General features: G+C 32.7%; 1 protein-coding gene across 34 annotated transcripts; it reads left to right on the plus strand.

Moving 5' to 3' along the window:
- The first annotated feature begins 840 nt into the window (after positions 1–840).
- Positions 841–16,064, plus strand: LOC109803937 (uncharacterized protein At5g43822). Of its 34 annotated transcripts, none has more exons than XM_029272526.2 (11): positions 894–963; positions 1,682–1,845; positions 2,095–2,186; positions 2,322–2,442; positions 2,672–2,823; positions 3,661–3,839; positions 3,984–4,102; positions 5,036–5,215; positions 5,330–5,364; positions 14,175–14,239; positions 15,752–16,064. In XM_029272526.2, the coding sequence occupies exons 6-11, from the start codon at positions 3,687–3,689 to the stop codon at positions 15,851–15,853; spliced, it is 654 nt and encodes a 217-aa protein (XP_029128359.2). In that variant the 5' UTR covers positions 894–963; positions 1,682–1,845; positions 2,095–2,186; positions 2,322–2,442; positions 2,672–2,823; positions 3,661–3,686; the 3' UTR covers positions 15,854–16,064. The 34 variants fall into 34 exon arrangements, 33 of the variants coding, with proteins under 33 accessions (XP_029128373.2, XP_082918017.1, XP_029128363.2 ...); XM_083061879.1 differs by having other exon boundaries at positions 2,340–2,442; XM_083061878.1 differs by having other exon boundaries at positions 2,356–2,442.
- Positions 16,065–16,767: the final 703 nt, after the last annotated feature.

Raw genomic sequence — 16,767 nt, forward strand, 5'->3', positions numbered from 1 at the left:
GTTAGTTAGAAAGATATTATAGTTATATAGAAGCAATAATTTATCAAAAGATAAAAAAATCGTATTTGTTTAATTTTTTTAATTATTTATATTATATTTTTTTATTAGATATTATAGTATTATAAATCCACATTTTTTTTTGTGAAATCCATAAAATTTATTAAAATCTTATAATATATATCATCAAAATTCATTAAAATCTAAATTATAAAATCTTAATTAAAATCCAAATTTTAAATCTTTTAAAAAAAAATCTTAAAAATTATGAAATTTTTACAACATCTTTTAAAATCTATAAAATTCACAAAATTTTTTCCACACTAAAATTATCTTTCAAAATCTCAATCTAATATATTTTCTAAAATACTAGTTATGAAATTTAAGACATTTACCCTCTCGGGCAACAAGTATCATCATTCATCAACTAAATAAAAATTTCTTTTATAATACTACTTCATCAATGAAAATTATAATACTACTTCATCGATGAAAAAATAAATATTTCAAAACATGTAACAGGTAAATATTGATGTCCTGTACAACCTCAAGCTCCTGTAATATGAGTTAATAACTTTTATGCTTATCAACAAAGGTTGATAAAAAAAACATGCTTATTTCGTACACAAATATGTATTTCAAAACAATGGAATTCATTTTAAATTATAAATTTAATAATTACTTTCTTAAGGGAACAATAAATATTACAACATATTTTTATTTATGTCTCTATATTTTTTTAAAAAGATTTAATTAAGTTTATAAATTAAAAAAATTATGATTAGCTCCTTAATCTTTTATTATTTTTATAATTAAACCCTGGAATTAGTTTATCGCACTAATTAATCTCTCTCCAAATTAAACAACAATATTTGATATTGTTATCTTGATTAAACATTAATTAGCAAAAACCCATTGACAGAAGCAACACTACAATGACAAAGTGCAAACCCTTTCGTCCGCCAGGTACATCTCTTTCTAGGGTTTTTCTTTTCAACAAATTGGGAATTTAATCGAACTCACCCATTTTTGGTGTGAAGGAAATCTATGTGTTCCGTTTGAATTATTTTGTGAACCATTTCATGAACTCAATCAATTAACTGAATTTAACCAACCATTTCATAAACCATTTTCAGAAGATAAGCATATGAGCAAACCAGTTTTGAGAAAAACTGATAATCGTGTTCTTAAGCTATACATGTCAGGTTCACTAATCCCGTCCCTTAATGGTACTCAGCTTTGCCACTAATTTTTGTTTCTGTTACGTGTGCCTTGTCTTGCTTAAAAATTTGAAAGTGAGATGAATCTCTTATTTTGGATTAGGTATCAAATTATAAAAACTGAGATGTTAAATTTCGGTTAGAATTGTTGTAACTCATCATTGGACTGGGTTAAATTTCATTTGTAATTGAGATTGTTTTTGTACATTAACTAAGATTAATTTCTTTCACACAGATACCAGAATAATGATTTTAGTTCTTCCCTTTTTATTTTTTTTAATTGTTTATTATCTAGTTGTATCCTTGTATTGTATTGCATTAGGGAACTTGATTTAGAATACAATGAAAGTTGAGGCACTATCACTGTTGTGTTCTTTTTTTATATTTTATTTCATCTTTCAGTAGTGACACTTGATCAAATGGTTGGTGCTTCATATTCCAATTCTATTGTTCCAAATATTTAGACACTAAACAAGGTTACCTGGTTCCAATTGGTTTGAGAGGCATGAAGAGTTCCATTTATATACGAGGCTGAGCCTTTAATGTAAAAGAGATTCTTCAGGAAGGAGGTGGTTAGAATGGAAGTTCCTAGGATCACTCCACAAGAGCCATGCCCCCAATTGCTTGGGTAACCACTAACCTAGATAGATGACAAAATCACAAAATCAGAAGAACTTATGGAGCAAACATTGATATAGTTTGGTTGCTATATCACAGTTCCAATTCTTACTAGTCCCTATTAACTATATCTTGTGAAGAACTTTATATAAATAAATAACCTTGAAATTATTTTCCCTACACAAAGGGATTAACCATGTAATGATCAAAACATTGATATTAAATAATAAAAAGAAACTAATTCTGTTCAAAACTTTAGGTGTCACTTAAAGACTCAACTTATAGGTTTAGTGTGGGATTTGGATGTTCATTTGGGTCTGGTGCTGGTCTTCAGTTGGTGTTGGCTTATATGTAAGTATTTGCTATTTATTTCTTGGATTGCTCCTTTCATATGTCAATATGCCTTCCTTTCTTTAAGCGTGTATGTCTTCAAATTTTTACTATTTATTGCTTATAAGGCGACATTTTTATTCATTACTTCATCAGTTCATCCTAATTGGCAAGGTATCTCTATGCCTAGGCAACTGAAGAGGAGAATAAAAGCAAGCTAACTATGAGCTCATTTCTTGTGGATGAGTTGCTTTCGATTCCTCTGTGTCTGTGTCTAGTGAGTACAATGCTCCACTTTATTTCTTTGTAAGCTTTAGCTGACTAAATTCAAATCAAAATTTAAATCAAATTAAATTTTAAATGAGAGTGAGATCTACATGTGGAAAGTGGAGAGAAAATGAACATGACTTCTGTAACATGAGTGAGGGAAAATGAAAAAAGAAAATCAACATCCAGAAAATGACAGTTTTACACTTTCTTTATTCTTAACCATTAATTTCTCTTAGAAAACAATGAATTGACAAGCTGAACTCACTTCACCTTCGAGAAACTCATTCCCACTGAAAAGCATGCAGCAAAGAAGCGTGCAGAAGACCAAAGGGAAATCACAAAACAGAAGTGCGTAAAATCCATTCCCCAGTTTTGCATAATCAAAAAGGTTTTTCCAATCCTCTATTCAATAACACCATGTACTTATTTTCATGAGTTCATTAATGTTCACATGTGTCGCATGCCTTAACTTTTCTTAGCAAATATTGTTGATTGAGAAAGTAAACACACACTAATATAATCTATGGTGAATTAAAAGGACACAGAGAGAGCTGAAATGCTTTATTTATTGTTAAATGTGGTTAGAAGTATAGTATTTCTTTTGGTTCTCTACTATTATTCTCCTTTCAAAACAATCTTTTTGAGAATCTGTTGGACATTAATGTGGATACTTCCCTCAACGAGAATTACAACCTTGGTTGGTCAAGTTGTGAGACACTAACCCCCATTGGTTAGAAGTATAGTATTGTCTCAGATTTCATGACTTAATATCCCACAAAACATGAATGGTTTTCTTTTTGCTATTTTGAAGCCTGTTTAAATTTCTTCATTTATTTTGTGCATTGTGCTCCCTTCCCCCAATAACTTGGACTCCTTGGAATTTAACACGTCCACACAGTCAGCTAATTGTAATCCATTGGATGAAGATCAGACAAATCATATTTTATCCCGTCAATCAAATTTAAAAAATATGCATATGAAATTTAAACCATTAACTTTTCATCCAACAGTGTTGATTTATGAACGCATGAATGCACTGAATCTGCTTCTCTTCCATAGCTCTCAATGTGGCTGTACAAATTTTCATCGTCCTACTAATAATATCCTCCTTTGTTTTTTGGTTAATAAACAGGGTTAATGTCTTTAATTATTTTAGAAATTGTTCACACTTGGCCTGAGTGACATGCATGGATTTGTAACTTACAATTATTTTTTCCTGTGTAAGGTATGAGGCTTGTTGATTCCTTGTAGATGGTCAGTTCAGGTTTGACAATGGAAGAGATAGTGAAAAAATTTCAGTCAAAATTCAGAAAAGTTAGGGAAGAAATGAACAAATGGAATGAGCTTCAATCCTGCTTAATTTCACAGTTTAGGAATGCTTCCCATATTGTTGAAAGGTTGCAGGTAATCTGACTTCTACATTTACTGTAGTTTTTATTTTGTTACCCTATTTTCTTCCTTGACCTTGATATTGTCAATGTTGTAGTTCTGATTTCAGAAATCACTAGGTGGCTTGAAGTAACTTGTATGAATTCTGATTGTAAGCAGGTGCTTCAAAATTCAAACAATTATGGAGTTCTAAATTGTGTCAGTGGCACCAGAGATGCTCTTTTGGAAAAGCAGTTTGAATCTTTCAGGAACATTTTGGTTTCCATGAGAAAGACTTTGTGAGTTTCTATTATGCAATCTTTTCAATTTGGGAATGGTATTAAACAAGTTCACTATCACTTGATTTTTATTGCCAAGATGTTCTGACAATGATATCTAAAGTGATATGTAATACTGATAGGCACGTTAAGTTTATGGCTAATGCACTATCATCTTTCCAGTTTGGAATTGTTTTCTATATTTGTGAATCATGTCTACTTAAGATAAAGATATAAGTACCAAACAGTTGGTTATATTTCTCTAACGTATAAACAAGTCGAGCCGAGTTGAACACTTGGAGTTTAGGCTTGGCTTGCAAAAATAAATGAGTCTATCAGAAAGCTTAACCTTAAGCTTGTTTTAAAAAAAATGAAGCTTGAGTTTCACTTGTTTAGCTCATTTATAACATAATTCTGTTTTTATGATGTTTTAAATCTATTTTTTAACTTTATTAATTTAGTATTTAATAAATATTTTAATACTAAATCATAATTAACATATAGAAATATGTGCTTAACATGTGGTTTATGAAATTCAAACAATCTAAACTAAACTATTATATTTACATAATCTAATAAATAAAAATTTCATAACTTATTGACTACAAAAAATAAACTTCAAAATTAATTTTAATGTTCTGAACAAAATTGTACATATTTACATAATGAATATATAAATAACAAAAGCTAGAAAATACTCATTAATTTAAATAAATGAGCTACTCATGAGCAGTTATGTCGATTTTGTTAAGTTTGGGCTTGCCTCATTTAAATAATAAGCTTGATCTCAATCTATTAGTTTTTCACTTACTGTGGTTTTATCCTTCTTTAGATGTTCTTAATATTGCTTTTTGGTTCTGCTTTTATGATCAAGGTTATGAGCCCTAATGATAATTAGGGATGATTTGTTTGTTTTCGTGACTTATTTCTTTAAAATTGAATTTGAACTTTCAGGGAAGAATTTCATTGTATTGTCTTATCTCTTGACAAAATTCACCATGATAGTAGACAACTAGTGAAAGGCAGTTATTCTCACCTGACCATGAAACAACTGCAGCAGCAAGTTGGCATCAAACCTACTCTTATTTATTGCTTGGATAGCCTGATCTTTATACATGAGATTTACAACTCTGAGTAAGCAATAATGTTTGGGACTTTTTCTTAATGTATACTATTCTGTGCTTATAGATAACCCAGAAATCATTAATGCTGACTTAATTTTTAATGCATCAAATGCTATGATACAAGAACTTGGAAGATTGACAGGAAGTCTAATGATCAAGGTAACACTTGAATTACATTTTATTTATGGAGCTTAGAAACTATGTTTTTTTCCAACTCCATATTTCCTCCATTTTAACTCTCTTTCAAGAGAAAAGAAGAATGTAGATTTGTAGTATATATATATATATATATGTATATATGTAGCATCTTAAGGCCTTGTTTAATCAAAAGAAGTGAAAAAAGGGAATAAAAGATGGAAAAAGCTCTTTACCTCTACCATAAATAAATAAAATGTAATTCAAGTGTTACCATATTCATCTAACTTAGCTCTATTTCAGTAAGAAATATGTCCTCTAAAATGCCAGATGAAACACCTTGTCTTTAGTGATCTATAAAGAGTTCCACTTCCATAGCAGTTTTTCAACCTTTTGGTAGCATAAATTGGTTGAAGGAACTGACAGAAAAATAAAGGGTAGGAACATATTTTAACTGAATAGTCAAGTGGAGTTTCAAAGTGTGACTTTGTACTCTTTGGATAGTCGTGGACCGATTTTACTCGGGTATGGGCATTGGGTATGACACATATGTTGTCAATTTTAAAGCTTTTCCTTTGAGGAAAAGTGAGTTGGGACTGCCTTGTGACATGTTTTTTCAAGTTTGTTGATCCAAACCAAATGGCACTTAGTAGTTAGAGCTAGGTCATTAATGTTAATGGTGAATTTTTAATTGGCTCAACCTCTACTCACCATAACTGAAACTATTCTAATGATGCAGTGTGAAGGGTTGCATGTCAATGTGTTCTACTCTGCCCCACCTTGTCCCCTAAACCAAATATTTTACCAGTCTTTTAGCGTTGGAGAATTGGAGATTTTATGATGAGGATAAAATTCTATAATGGAGTTATCAATACCCAATACGGGTGTCATTCTCAAGTTCTGAGAAACACGTCACTGAATGCAATTACTCTGCTTCCTTCACTTAAAGTTTGTTATGCATCCATATCTGGTACTGTATAAGAACATTTGGCCTAATTCTGACCAATTAAATTAAGTTTCATTTATGGGAAAGAAGTTTTTGAAAACTAAAAAAGAAATGGTTCTTTGTTTTCTTTACTCATCAATCTTTATTATTGGTTGGGTGAAACAACTACTAATCTCTAAAAATGATCATCGATATTGGAATGTAACTTTTTTCTTTAAAAGTTCTGTGCAGAAGTTTTTATATTTTTTATTTTTCATTGATTTTACTTTTGATAACACCATTTTTTCTGTATTATTATTATTATTATTCTTATTATTATTATTATTTAGTTTTTGAAAAATTAGTTACTAGTTTTTTCTTTTGATATAGGTATTTGTTAAAATCATCATTGATCTCAGCACTATCAGAAATGGCCTTAAACCCCAGGTATGAAAATACCAATGCTATAGTCTAACCATTCAGAAGTCATAATTGTGTATTTGTATTTGCCCTTTATATTATTCCTTCCTTTGACTATGTATGTATTGTGACACCCTTACTACCCCAACACATATATATTGTAACAATGTAAATAAACTAAAGAATAAAATTTTTAACGTTGGTAAAAGAGTTCACATAAAACCTTCATAATTGTTCTTCAATATCCAAAATAATTGAAAATAAAACTTAAGAGTTTTCAAATTGTTTTCAAAAGAAAAGGTACAACTCCAGATATATATAAAAATTTATATCCTAGAATCCTCTGTCCCGATGTCACAATACCAGAGCACACCCATAATTCAATTGTTGGCATTCTAGATGCCACTCAAAACCGGATCTTCCTCACCTAAAACATCCACAAATTATACGGTGAGAAAAGAAAACATCTATATGTAAAGCACATACAAACACACCACAATGTAATTTCATCATAACTCATTACATAATGAAATATTTACAATCATTTCTACATATCATAATTTTATCAATCATGCAGCAACTACATATCACAATTTCACAATCACAGCAATCCATCACAAATCTTGCAATTAACACTATGTCAAGGTCACGCAACTCTTATAACATATCTTGCCCAAGGTCGTGTCATCCCTGACATGTTATCCAAGGTCACGTCACCTGCCTAAGGTCGTGTCATCCCTAACATGTTATCCAAGGTCACGTCACCCATGTAGCATTTCTTGCCCAAGGTCGTGCCACCCCTGTGATACGTATTAATTGCCTCACACATCCCACACTATGCTAAGGTCACGCCACCCCTGTAGCATCACTTACCCAAGGTCGTGCCACCCCTGGTCATAAGTATGAGGAACCACAATTACATCACATTCACATTCCACACAACATCTCATTTCATGTTCACATACTTACATCATAATTAATTGAACAATTAAGTTATAACATACCATTCGCCACATCATGTTATCAATTCAATATTAAAACAGTAGATATAATGTATACATTTGTACAAAGGCATCACACCACATTCCATATCTAGATCACCAATTTTACCAAATAATATAACAATAACATTTATACATTAATATAAAACCTGATTGAATCATCAATTTAGTAGAATCTTAACTCAAATAGTAAAACCCCTAATTTTTTTAAAACCTAACTCACAAGCACTTTTCTACGATTTCGTTCTTTCTCCCAGACCATCATTTTTACAAATTATTGGCATATTCCTAATTCTCAATACATGCAAAATCTAATGGGATCATCAATTTCTCAAACAGAAATAATTATAAAATTACCCATAATCCTACGGGATTCCTCCTCTATCTAATTCCTTATGTAACTTTGCATATAATTAATTTTCTTTTACCCCGTACCTCGATAAGTAGTAGTTGAAACTAGAGCAGGATCTGGTTGGTCTCTTCCTCTAGGTTCCCCTCGGTCTTTAGAGAATGTAGAAGGAAAAGAAGTCAGAACTGAAAGAAGTCAGAACTGAAAAGTGTGTTTTTAGGAGTGCTAGAGCATGCTATTTATAGGCATCAGGAATGGCCAGAACGGCCCGTTTCAAATTCGGAATGGCTCGTTCTGGACTCTTTGTCATGTGTAAAATTTCACATCCAGAACGGCCCGTTCTGGGGTTACATTTTAACCCATAACAGCCATGTTTGGAACGGTCCGTTCTTAAACCAGAACGACCCGTTCCCAACTAGGGTTACAAGCCATTTTGGTCGTTTGGAACGTCCCATTCTCAACTAAGATTTGTAGGCAATTTTAGTGATTTGGAACGGCTCGTTCCAGTTTGAGAACGACCCATTCTGGGCTACTAAATCACCCTTATTGGGGTTTGGGCCTTCGTACAAACTGTGAAAATCAGGCTGTTATAATTCTCCCCTCTTTTTAAAAATTTTGTCCCCGAAATTCATCTGAAAACATAAATAGGTAGGCTCCTCGCATCTTGCTTGCTAATTCGTAAGTCATAGTCTCTTCAGTCCTCTTACTAGTAGGAAAATTCATATAACCTCACTACCCCACGAAGGTACATCTCTACCAATCTCTCTAAAGAATATCTAATATCAATAAGGGTAAGTTGAGCAAACTTGGTGAGTCTATCTTAGACTTTTGGCATACTTCACACGAGTACACAAATTCCTCTACTCTTCTCTTCATCTTAGACCTACACGCTTCCGTTGCGCCACTCTGGTACATCTTAGTAGCTCCTAAATGAATGCTAAGAATACTCTTACGTCTTTCCTCTAAGATTATCTTCCTTAATTCGGGATTACTAGGCACATAGGTTCTATCCTTGAACCCCAAAACCTCATCAACTTCCACTCGTAAGGCTATTTATATCTCTACCAATCCTCTTCACTTGGTTCACTAAGAAAGGATCTAACTCTTGGGTTTCTCTAATCTCATCCATTAATCTATTAGTCCTTTCCAACATACTCAATCCAATGCTCTTAAGGGTGAGCTCACACATCACGCCTAAGTCTCTAACCTCCTCAATTAAATTCAACCCTTAAATCATCAAAGATGATAGGTAAATGGTCATCCTAATCAAGGCATCTGCCACAATATTAGTTTTACTTTTATGACTCTCTCCAAAGATCAAGCGCTTAAGCATAAGTTCACTAGTTACACATACTCGGTCTCAAAGTCTTACCACTCCATCTATACTTAAGGCAACCTCTTATCCATTACCATGTTCTATAGCCTCATATCTTGTCACTAAAATGAATCAATTAATTATGCTTTTCCAATTTCTTTCAACAATCCACTTGTTACTTGAGGGATACCCAGTTTCACATTACTAGGAGTAATCTCACCAGTCAAACTTAAACCCCTAATTTGAGCCAAAAGATCCATATAGGTAAGGGAAGATAAATATAAAGGTTTCCTACTCAAAACATCGGTCACCACCTTGGCTTTGCCCAAATAACAAATAAGATCAAAATCTTGTTCCTTAAGAAATTCCAACTATCTCCTTTGTCTCATATTCAACTCCTTTGATCAAAAGATATTTAAGGCTCTTATGATCACTAAATACCTCAAGCTTAGAATCATATAGGTAGTGTCTCCAAATCTTAGTATAAATATTACAACCACTAACTTAAAGTCATGGGTAAGGTATTTCCTCTCAAGTCCAACTTAGAAGCATCACAAAAGACTTACCAAAATCCGGTAATATTAACATTGACACACTAGTCAATCTTTCCTTAAAAGTTTGGAAACTACTCTCACACGTACTATCCCACACAAAGACAACACTCTTCCTAGTCAATCTAGTCAAAGGTAATGTTATCTTAGAAATTTCCTCAATAAATCTTCTATAAACTATCCCAAGAAAACTCCTAACCTCACTAATTGACTTTTGGTATCTCCCATTAAGCACAACTTCTACCTTAGGTAGATATATGTTATACCTCCCCTAGAATTTATAGGGCCTAGAAAACTCACTTCATATAACCAAAAATCATATTTAGATAACTTAGCGTAAAACTATCTTGGATACATCTTCACTCTCAACTTCCAATATGATGATATCACATCCTAAGGTTAATCTCACTAAACACACAAACATTCACTAATTGATTCATAAGGTCATCTATCCTCATATCAACATAAATGCATATCAAATCATATTAGAATACCTACTTTAAATCTTCATACCATCCCTAAGCATGTACGAATCAATCACCGTTTACTTCATATAGCATATACATGAACCAACTTTACCACATAGCATCATACAACCTTAAACAACCTTTCAATCCATATGACAAGGCCTCAAAATATCATAACCAAATCAGTTTTATCCTTGCATTGCCTAATAACTCAAAAACATCATGATAACATACATATCCCTTCAATAACTGTCAAAGAAAATGATACATAAAGAATTATACTCATCCATATGGTCTCAAACCTATCACATAAGAAGACTAAGAGAATAAGCTACAACTCTTATGAAGACATGAGATTCTAAAAAGATCATCTTCTTAGCTAAATATTCAAAACCACAACAGATATATTCAGCACTTATAGTTAGACCTTTGATCACCCAAGCAACTATAACTGGAGTTCTAGACCTCCGTTTTTCCTGATTCCAGTTCCACTGAAAAGATAACATCCAAGGCTTCAACTTTCCTAAAGATTAAATCTAATTATGTCCATACGATACTCATACTGGTACAACAAAACTGCAGCGAAAACATCTCCTACACCAGACAACAATAGTGTATCAACATCTAAGGCCACAAAAATACCTCAACCCTTCCAAACTCGCTCCTTTCACTTCAAACTCATCCAAGCTTCCTACTACAATCCTAAACCAAAATAACTCACATATTCAGCACAAAAGACTTAGAAACCGAAATAAAATCCACATGCAACCTAAACCGTAAAAAGTCAACATGCAAGCATCAAACTCCAGAAATCATCAACACTTCAATCTCTCCTTAAGAATACCAAAACTCCAATTCTCAACATACAACCTCCTTGGATTCAATCTCTACAATTATAGATTTCAGAAACACCACCAATCGTAAACTCTTAATACACTCGACAAATCAATGTCTCACCCACATCCAAGGTTCTAATAGTTCTAGTTGGTTAGTACAAGGCTTCGTCCACTACTACTGGCACATATGCTTGCAACACGAGCGATACCACTCAACCACTACTTCTTATGTTAGCAAGAAATATCAAAACAAATAAGCAATCATGAATTGCATCAACTAAGCTATATCAAGTCTTTCAGCCAAATTCTGAGAAAACAATACACAAGTAAGCACAACACTAGCAACACAAGGGAAATATCATCATCATCATTATCCTCATCATAAAACAAAACATTGTTAGAGTACACACAATTAAATAACAACAAACATAATCAATCATCATACTAGCATATCAATAAATTCCACAATCAATTCATTCCATCATTCATCTACCAAACAAGCATAGTAGACTCATAACTCAAGGCCGATTGGATCGACCTGTCTGATACCACTAAATGTGACACCCTTACTACCCTAACACATATATATTGTAACAATGTAAATAAACTAAAGAATAAAATTTTCAACGTTGGTAGAAGGGTTCACATAAAACCTTCATAATTGTTCTTCAATATCCAAAATAATTGAAAATAAAACTTGGAAAGTAAAACTTAAGAGTTTACAAATTGTTTTCAAAAGAAAAGGTACAACTCCAAATACATATAAAAATTTATATCCTAGAATCCTTTGCCCCGATGTCACAATATCAGAGCACACCCACAATTCAATTGTTGGCATTCTAGATGTCACTCAAAGCCGGATCTTCCTCACCTAAAACATCCACAAATTATACGGTGAGAAAAGAAAAAAATCTATATGTAAAGCACATACAAACACACCATAATATAATCTCATCATAACTCATTACATAATGAAATATTTACAATCATTTCTACATATCATAATTCTATCAATCATGCATCAACTTCACATCACAATTTCACAATCACACCAATCCATCACAAATCTTGCAATTAACACTATGCCAAGGTCATGCCATCCCTGTAGCATATCTTGCCCAAGGTCGTGCCATCCCTGACATGTTATCCAAGGTCACATCACCCATGTAGCATTTCTTGCCCAAGGTCGTGCCACCCTTGACATAAGTGATACGTATTAGTTGCCTCACACATCCCACACTATGCCAAGGTCACGCCACCCCTGTAGCATCACTTACCCAAAGTCGTGCCACCCCTGGTCATAAGTGTGAGGAACCACAATCACATCACATTCGCATTCTACACAACATCTCATTTCATGTCCACATACTCGCATCATAATTAATTGAACAATTAAGTCATAACATACCATTCGCCACATCATGTTATCAATTCAATATTAAAATAGTAGATATAATGTATACATTTGTACGAAGGCATCAAACCACATTCCATATCTAGATCACCAATTTTACCAAATAATATAACAATAACATTTATAAATTAATATAAAACCTGATTGAATCATCAATTCTGTAGAATCTTAACTCAAATAGTAAAACCCCTGATTTTTCCAAAACCTAACTCAGAGGCACTTTTCTATGATTTCGTTCTCTCTCCCAGACCATCATTTTTACAAATTATTGGCATATTCCTAATTCTCAATACATGCAAAATCTAATGGGATCATCAATTTCTCAAACAGAAATAATTATAAAATTACCCATAATCCTACGGGATTCCTCCTCTACCCAATTCCTTATGTAACTTTGCATATAATTAATTCTCTTTTCCCCCGTACCTCGATAGGTAGTAGTTGAAACTAGAGCAGGATCTGGTTGGTCTCCTCTTCTAGGTTCCCCTCGGTCTTCAGAGAATGTAGAAGGAAAAGAAGTCAGAATTGAAAAGTGTGTTTTTGGGAGTGTCAGAGCGTGCTATTTATAGGCATTAAGAATGGCCAGAACGGCCCGTTTCAAATCCGGAACGGCCCGTTCTAAAACCAGAACGGCCCGTTCTGGGGTTTCATTTTAACCCATAACGGCCATGTTTGGAACGGCCCGTTCTTAAATCAGAACATCCCGTTCCCAACTAGGGTTATAAGCCATTTTGATCGTTTGGAACGCCCCGTTCTCAACTAAGATTTGTAGGCAAGTTTAGTGGTTTGGAATGACCCTTTCCAGTTTGAGAACGGCCCGTTCTGGGCTACTAAATCATCCTTATTGGGCTTTGGGCCTTTGTACAAACTGTGAAAATTGGGCTGTTACATGTATGTCCATGCTTGAGCGTGCTCGTGTGCATTTTGTTTCTTTGACTATAAATGTGAGAAAGTAAATGAGAGTCTCACAAAGGCATTTAAAAGAAGAAATTTCTTATCCCCATTCAAACCAATTAAACGGCCTCCATAAACTTGGTATAATAATCAGAAGTAAAACATTCACAAAGATATAATTATATTCCTCCAAGAAGAGATCTGAATCATCAGTGAGGTGAAGGTGTGAAAAATTTAGCATCAAAATCTTTTCTATCAAGATCCTTATCAAAGAAACCCAACTCAGCCAAATTTCTTCTATTTTTGACATTTCCGACTACTAGTTTGCAAATAGACTGGCATCTGAACTTTGGGTCTGTTTGGAAGAACTTATTTATAACATATTATGACATAAGCACTTGTGTAAGTGTTTAGGAGAGCTTATGATATAAAATAAATGCAACAAGGACTAAGAAAAAGAAAACAAAGGCAAAGATGCAAAATAGTGATCTATGTATTCATTTACACTTGCATCCATTTCTATATGCACAAAGATACCAAGATTTATCATGTACTTTATTCACAATGCTTGTTTTTCATTTTCTAATGCCTGTACTTCTGTTGGTGGTGTCCAATGTTTTATTTTGTGCTGTATGGGTTACTTTGCATTAACTGCATTGCAGTGGCAGTGATCTTGGTGCACTTCAGCAACTCTTGGTTGATCAACCCAATCTCCATACTGAGGAAGGTATGCTAAAGTTATCTATGGGGTAGAAGTGATTTTTTTGTCATTACCAATTAAAAGAATGTATATGCTTGTCCACACCATTACTTTAATAATTTTATGTAAGGCTTATATAATCATTAAGGATGATTCATTTTGAGACTTGAGTTAGACCTCTATATGCTTCTAGGACTCATGATCCTTAGATCACCATTGAAGTATTAATATTTTGAATTTGAAGTTCACATTTACTTTGTTGTTAATGAATAGAATCTACTATTATACACTGTGTTTTACTTATAAGATGTCAAATTTGATTCAACTGTTCTGAACTAAATTGGAGTTTGTAAAATTTGAGACTTGGGGAAGCATGACTAGAACTGCAAGTATAATTGTTATGTGAAACAAAATGTTAGAAAATCTAAGAAATATCTGGTAATTTAATTTTTATATCTTATAATATTTTAGAGTATCCTCGATGATCTCTTAGGATTTATTCCTTTTATTTTTTATGATTTAATATGTAACTAGGATCTTTGTAATTATGAACACTTTTAGAGTAAATTACACTGACACTCAGATTTTCTGAAATTGCATTGACACCCCTTGTTTTTTTAATGTTCAGTAACCTCACTATAAGAGTTGCAGTGTAATGTTTTTTAAATAATTAAGGGGGGTTAATGTAATGTCTAAGAGGTGCTAATGTAACTATTTTCAAACAATTAAGAGGGGTTATTGTAGGGGTAAAAAAAGGAGTGTCTGTTCAATCTTACAAAACCTCAAGGAGTGCTTATGTAATTTACCCAATTTTCTAAGACAATGGTGGAAGTTGTCTACTGAAGGTTCTGACCTTGTGCTAACCTATTTTAGGACAAGCAAATATGTAAAACATAGAAAATGGAACAAAATGGATAGTTTATTAATTTGTACAGATGTTCCGCACTTTGTTTTGAGGGTAGGGGGAGGCAAGAAAAAATATAGATACTCTAGTACAATAAAACATTTTTAACTTTTAAGATATGTTGTCTTTTGTATAGTTCAAGGATAAGATCCCTAAGATGAAAACAGAAATAAAGAAGGGGAGTCTCCGGTATGGAACTAAATGTAACTAAGTGTTGAGCTGGAGGGGAGGTGACTGGGGTGAGTGTGTGATTTGGTTGTAAAGGGGTGTTAAGAGGAGTGTGGAGAAGTGAGGTAGGCTGGAATTAGTTGGACCATTGGGAGAAAAAATTGGGACTCTCAAATTGCCTAGACTTGATTTCTTATTATTTATTTATTGCTCTGCATTTCCTACTTCTGTTTCAGAAACTCAGGATCTGATATCACCTTGATACAAGCCTGACTTCATCTTAAAAATATAGTACTTTGGAATCTGCTCTTTTTTATTCCTTTCATTCTCTGGTACCTATCATGGAATATGGATGTGGCAAACACATGATTGGACTTGGATGATAGTTTGAAAAAGTTTTTACACCAACCGTTGGTGAGTTAAACTCATACTAATGTCATTTCTTGTTGCATGACTTTTGGCTGCAGTTCAACTTGTATTTGATAAGATATTTGTTGAAGAATCGTGTTGATGATCCTCTATCATGGATATTGACTTGGGACCGGGAATGCTTGCCCTTTTATGCATAAGGGAGCCTTCAGCCTTTTGATTCTAAATGAATTAAGATAATTTTTTGTTACTCTTATTTAAGGATTTTACTTTTTTTTTTAGAAATATTTTGTTTGTTAAATGATTGTGTTTTAGAAATATATTGTCATATTAGGATTTTCAATTTGATTTGAATTGAATTGATTACGATATGTTTTAGAAAACTAATATACGTGTTGGATTTGGGTTACATATATTTTAGTTCCTATTAATACACAAATAACAATTTTTTTAGTTGATTGAAAAAAGGTGCTTTCTTTTAATCCCTCAGATTTGGAAATGTATTAAGTTTGGTCCTTGTTTCTCGTTTATGGAAAAAAGAGCTCACACATGATTCATTTCTATAAATGGGAGACTAAAAATGGTAGCTTTTTTTTTATGATTAAAAATAAATATTGTCCCATTTGTGACGAATTTAAACATATTTAATATTTAAAGTTTTATTTTTGATTAGGTTTGATAACCATTACAGTTGTATGTATTATGTTATTTCATCTGAGTCATAGGATTATTGAGTTTTGAATTGCAAGTTATCTGTTTTTTCTAGTCCATAAGTAAAATGATGTATACATTTTTATTTATTTCAACAAGAAAACATTTTGCATACATTATAGAAATCAGAATATAAAGAATTTCGCCTTCTATTATGTCGAAGTTTTTTGTCCATGGAAGAAAGGAACTTTATCTAATGAGACAAAATCATCTAAAAATATAAAACCACTTGGAAGTTCTAAAATGTTCCTCTCCCGCAATGGCTAAAATGGTGTTCGGTAATAGTCTAGGAGGATAAATTTAATAATATAGATTGAACATTGGGACGAATTTATGAAGAATCAAACCCTGACTATATTATTTATATCAAAATTAGGGTTTTGATAATAGAGACAAAATAAAT

This window comes from Cajanus cajan, chromosome 8 (assembly GCF_000230855.2).
Source record: "Cajanus cajan strain Asha chromosome 8, NIPB_CcT2T_4, whole genome shotgun sequence".
Taxonomy (NCBI): domain Eukaryota; kingdom Viridiplantae; phylum Streptophyta; class Magnoliopsida; order Fabales; family Fabaceae; genus Cajanus; species Cajanus cajan.

Bases quoted from the DNA above. Each gene is read 5' to 3' on its own strand.
- LOC109803937 (XM_029272540.2), top strand. From the start codon at position 3,687: ATGGTCAGTTCAGGTTTGACAATGGAAGAGATAGTGAAAAAATTTCAG. The intron at 4,103-5,035 runs GTGAGTTTCTAT...TTGAACTTTCAG, and splicing joins GTTTCCATGAGAAAGACTTT to GGAAGAATTTCATTGTATTG. The intron at 5,216-5,329 runs GTAAGCAATAAT...CTATGATACAAG, and splicing joins CATGAGATTTACAACTCTGA to AACTTGGAAGATTGACAGGA.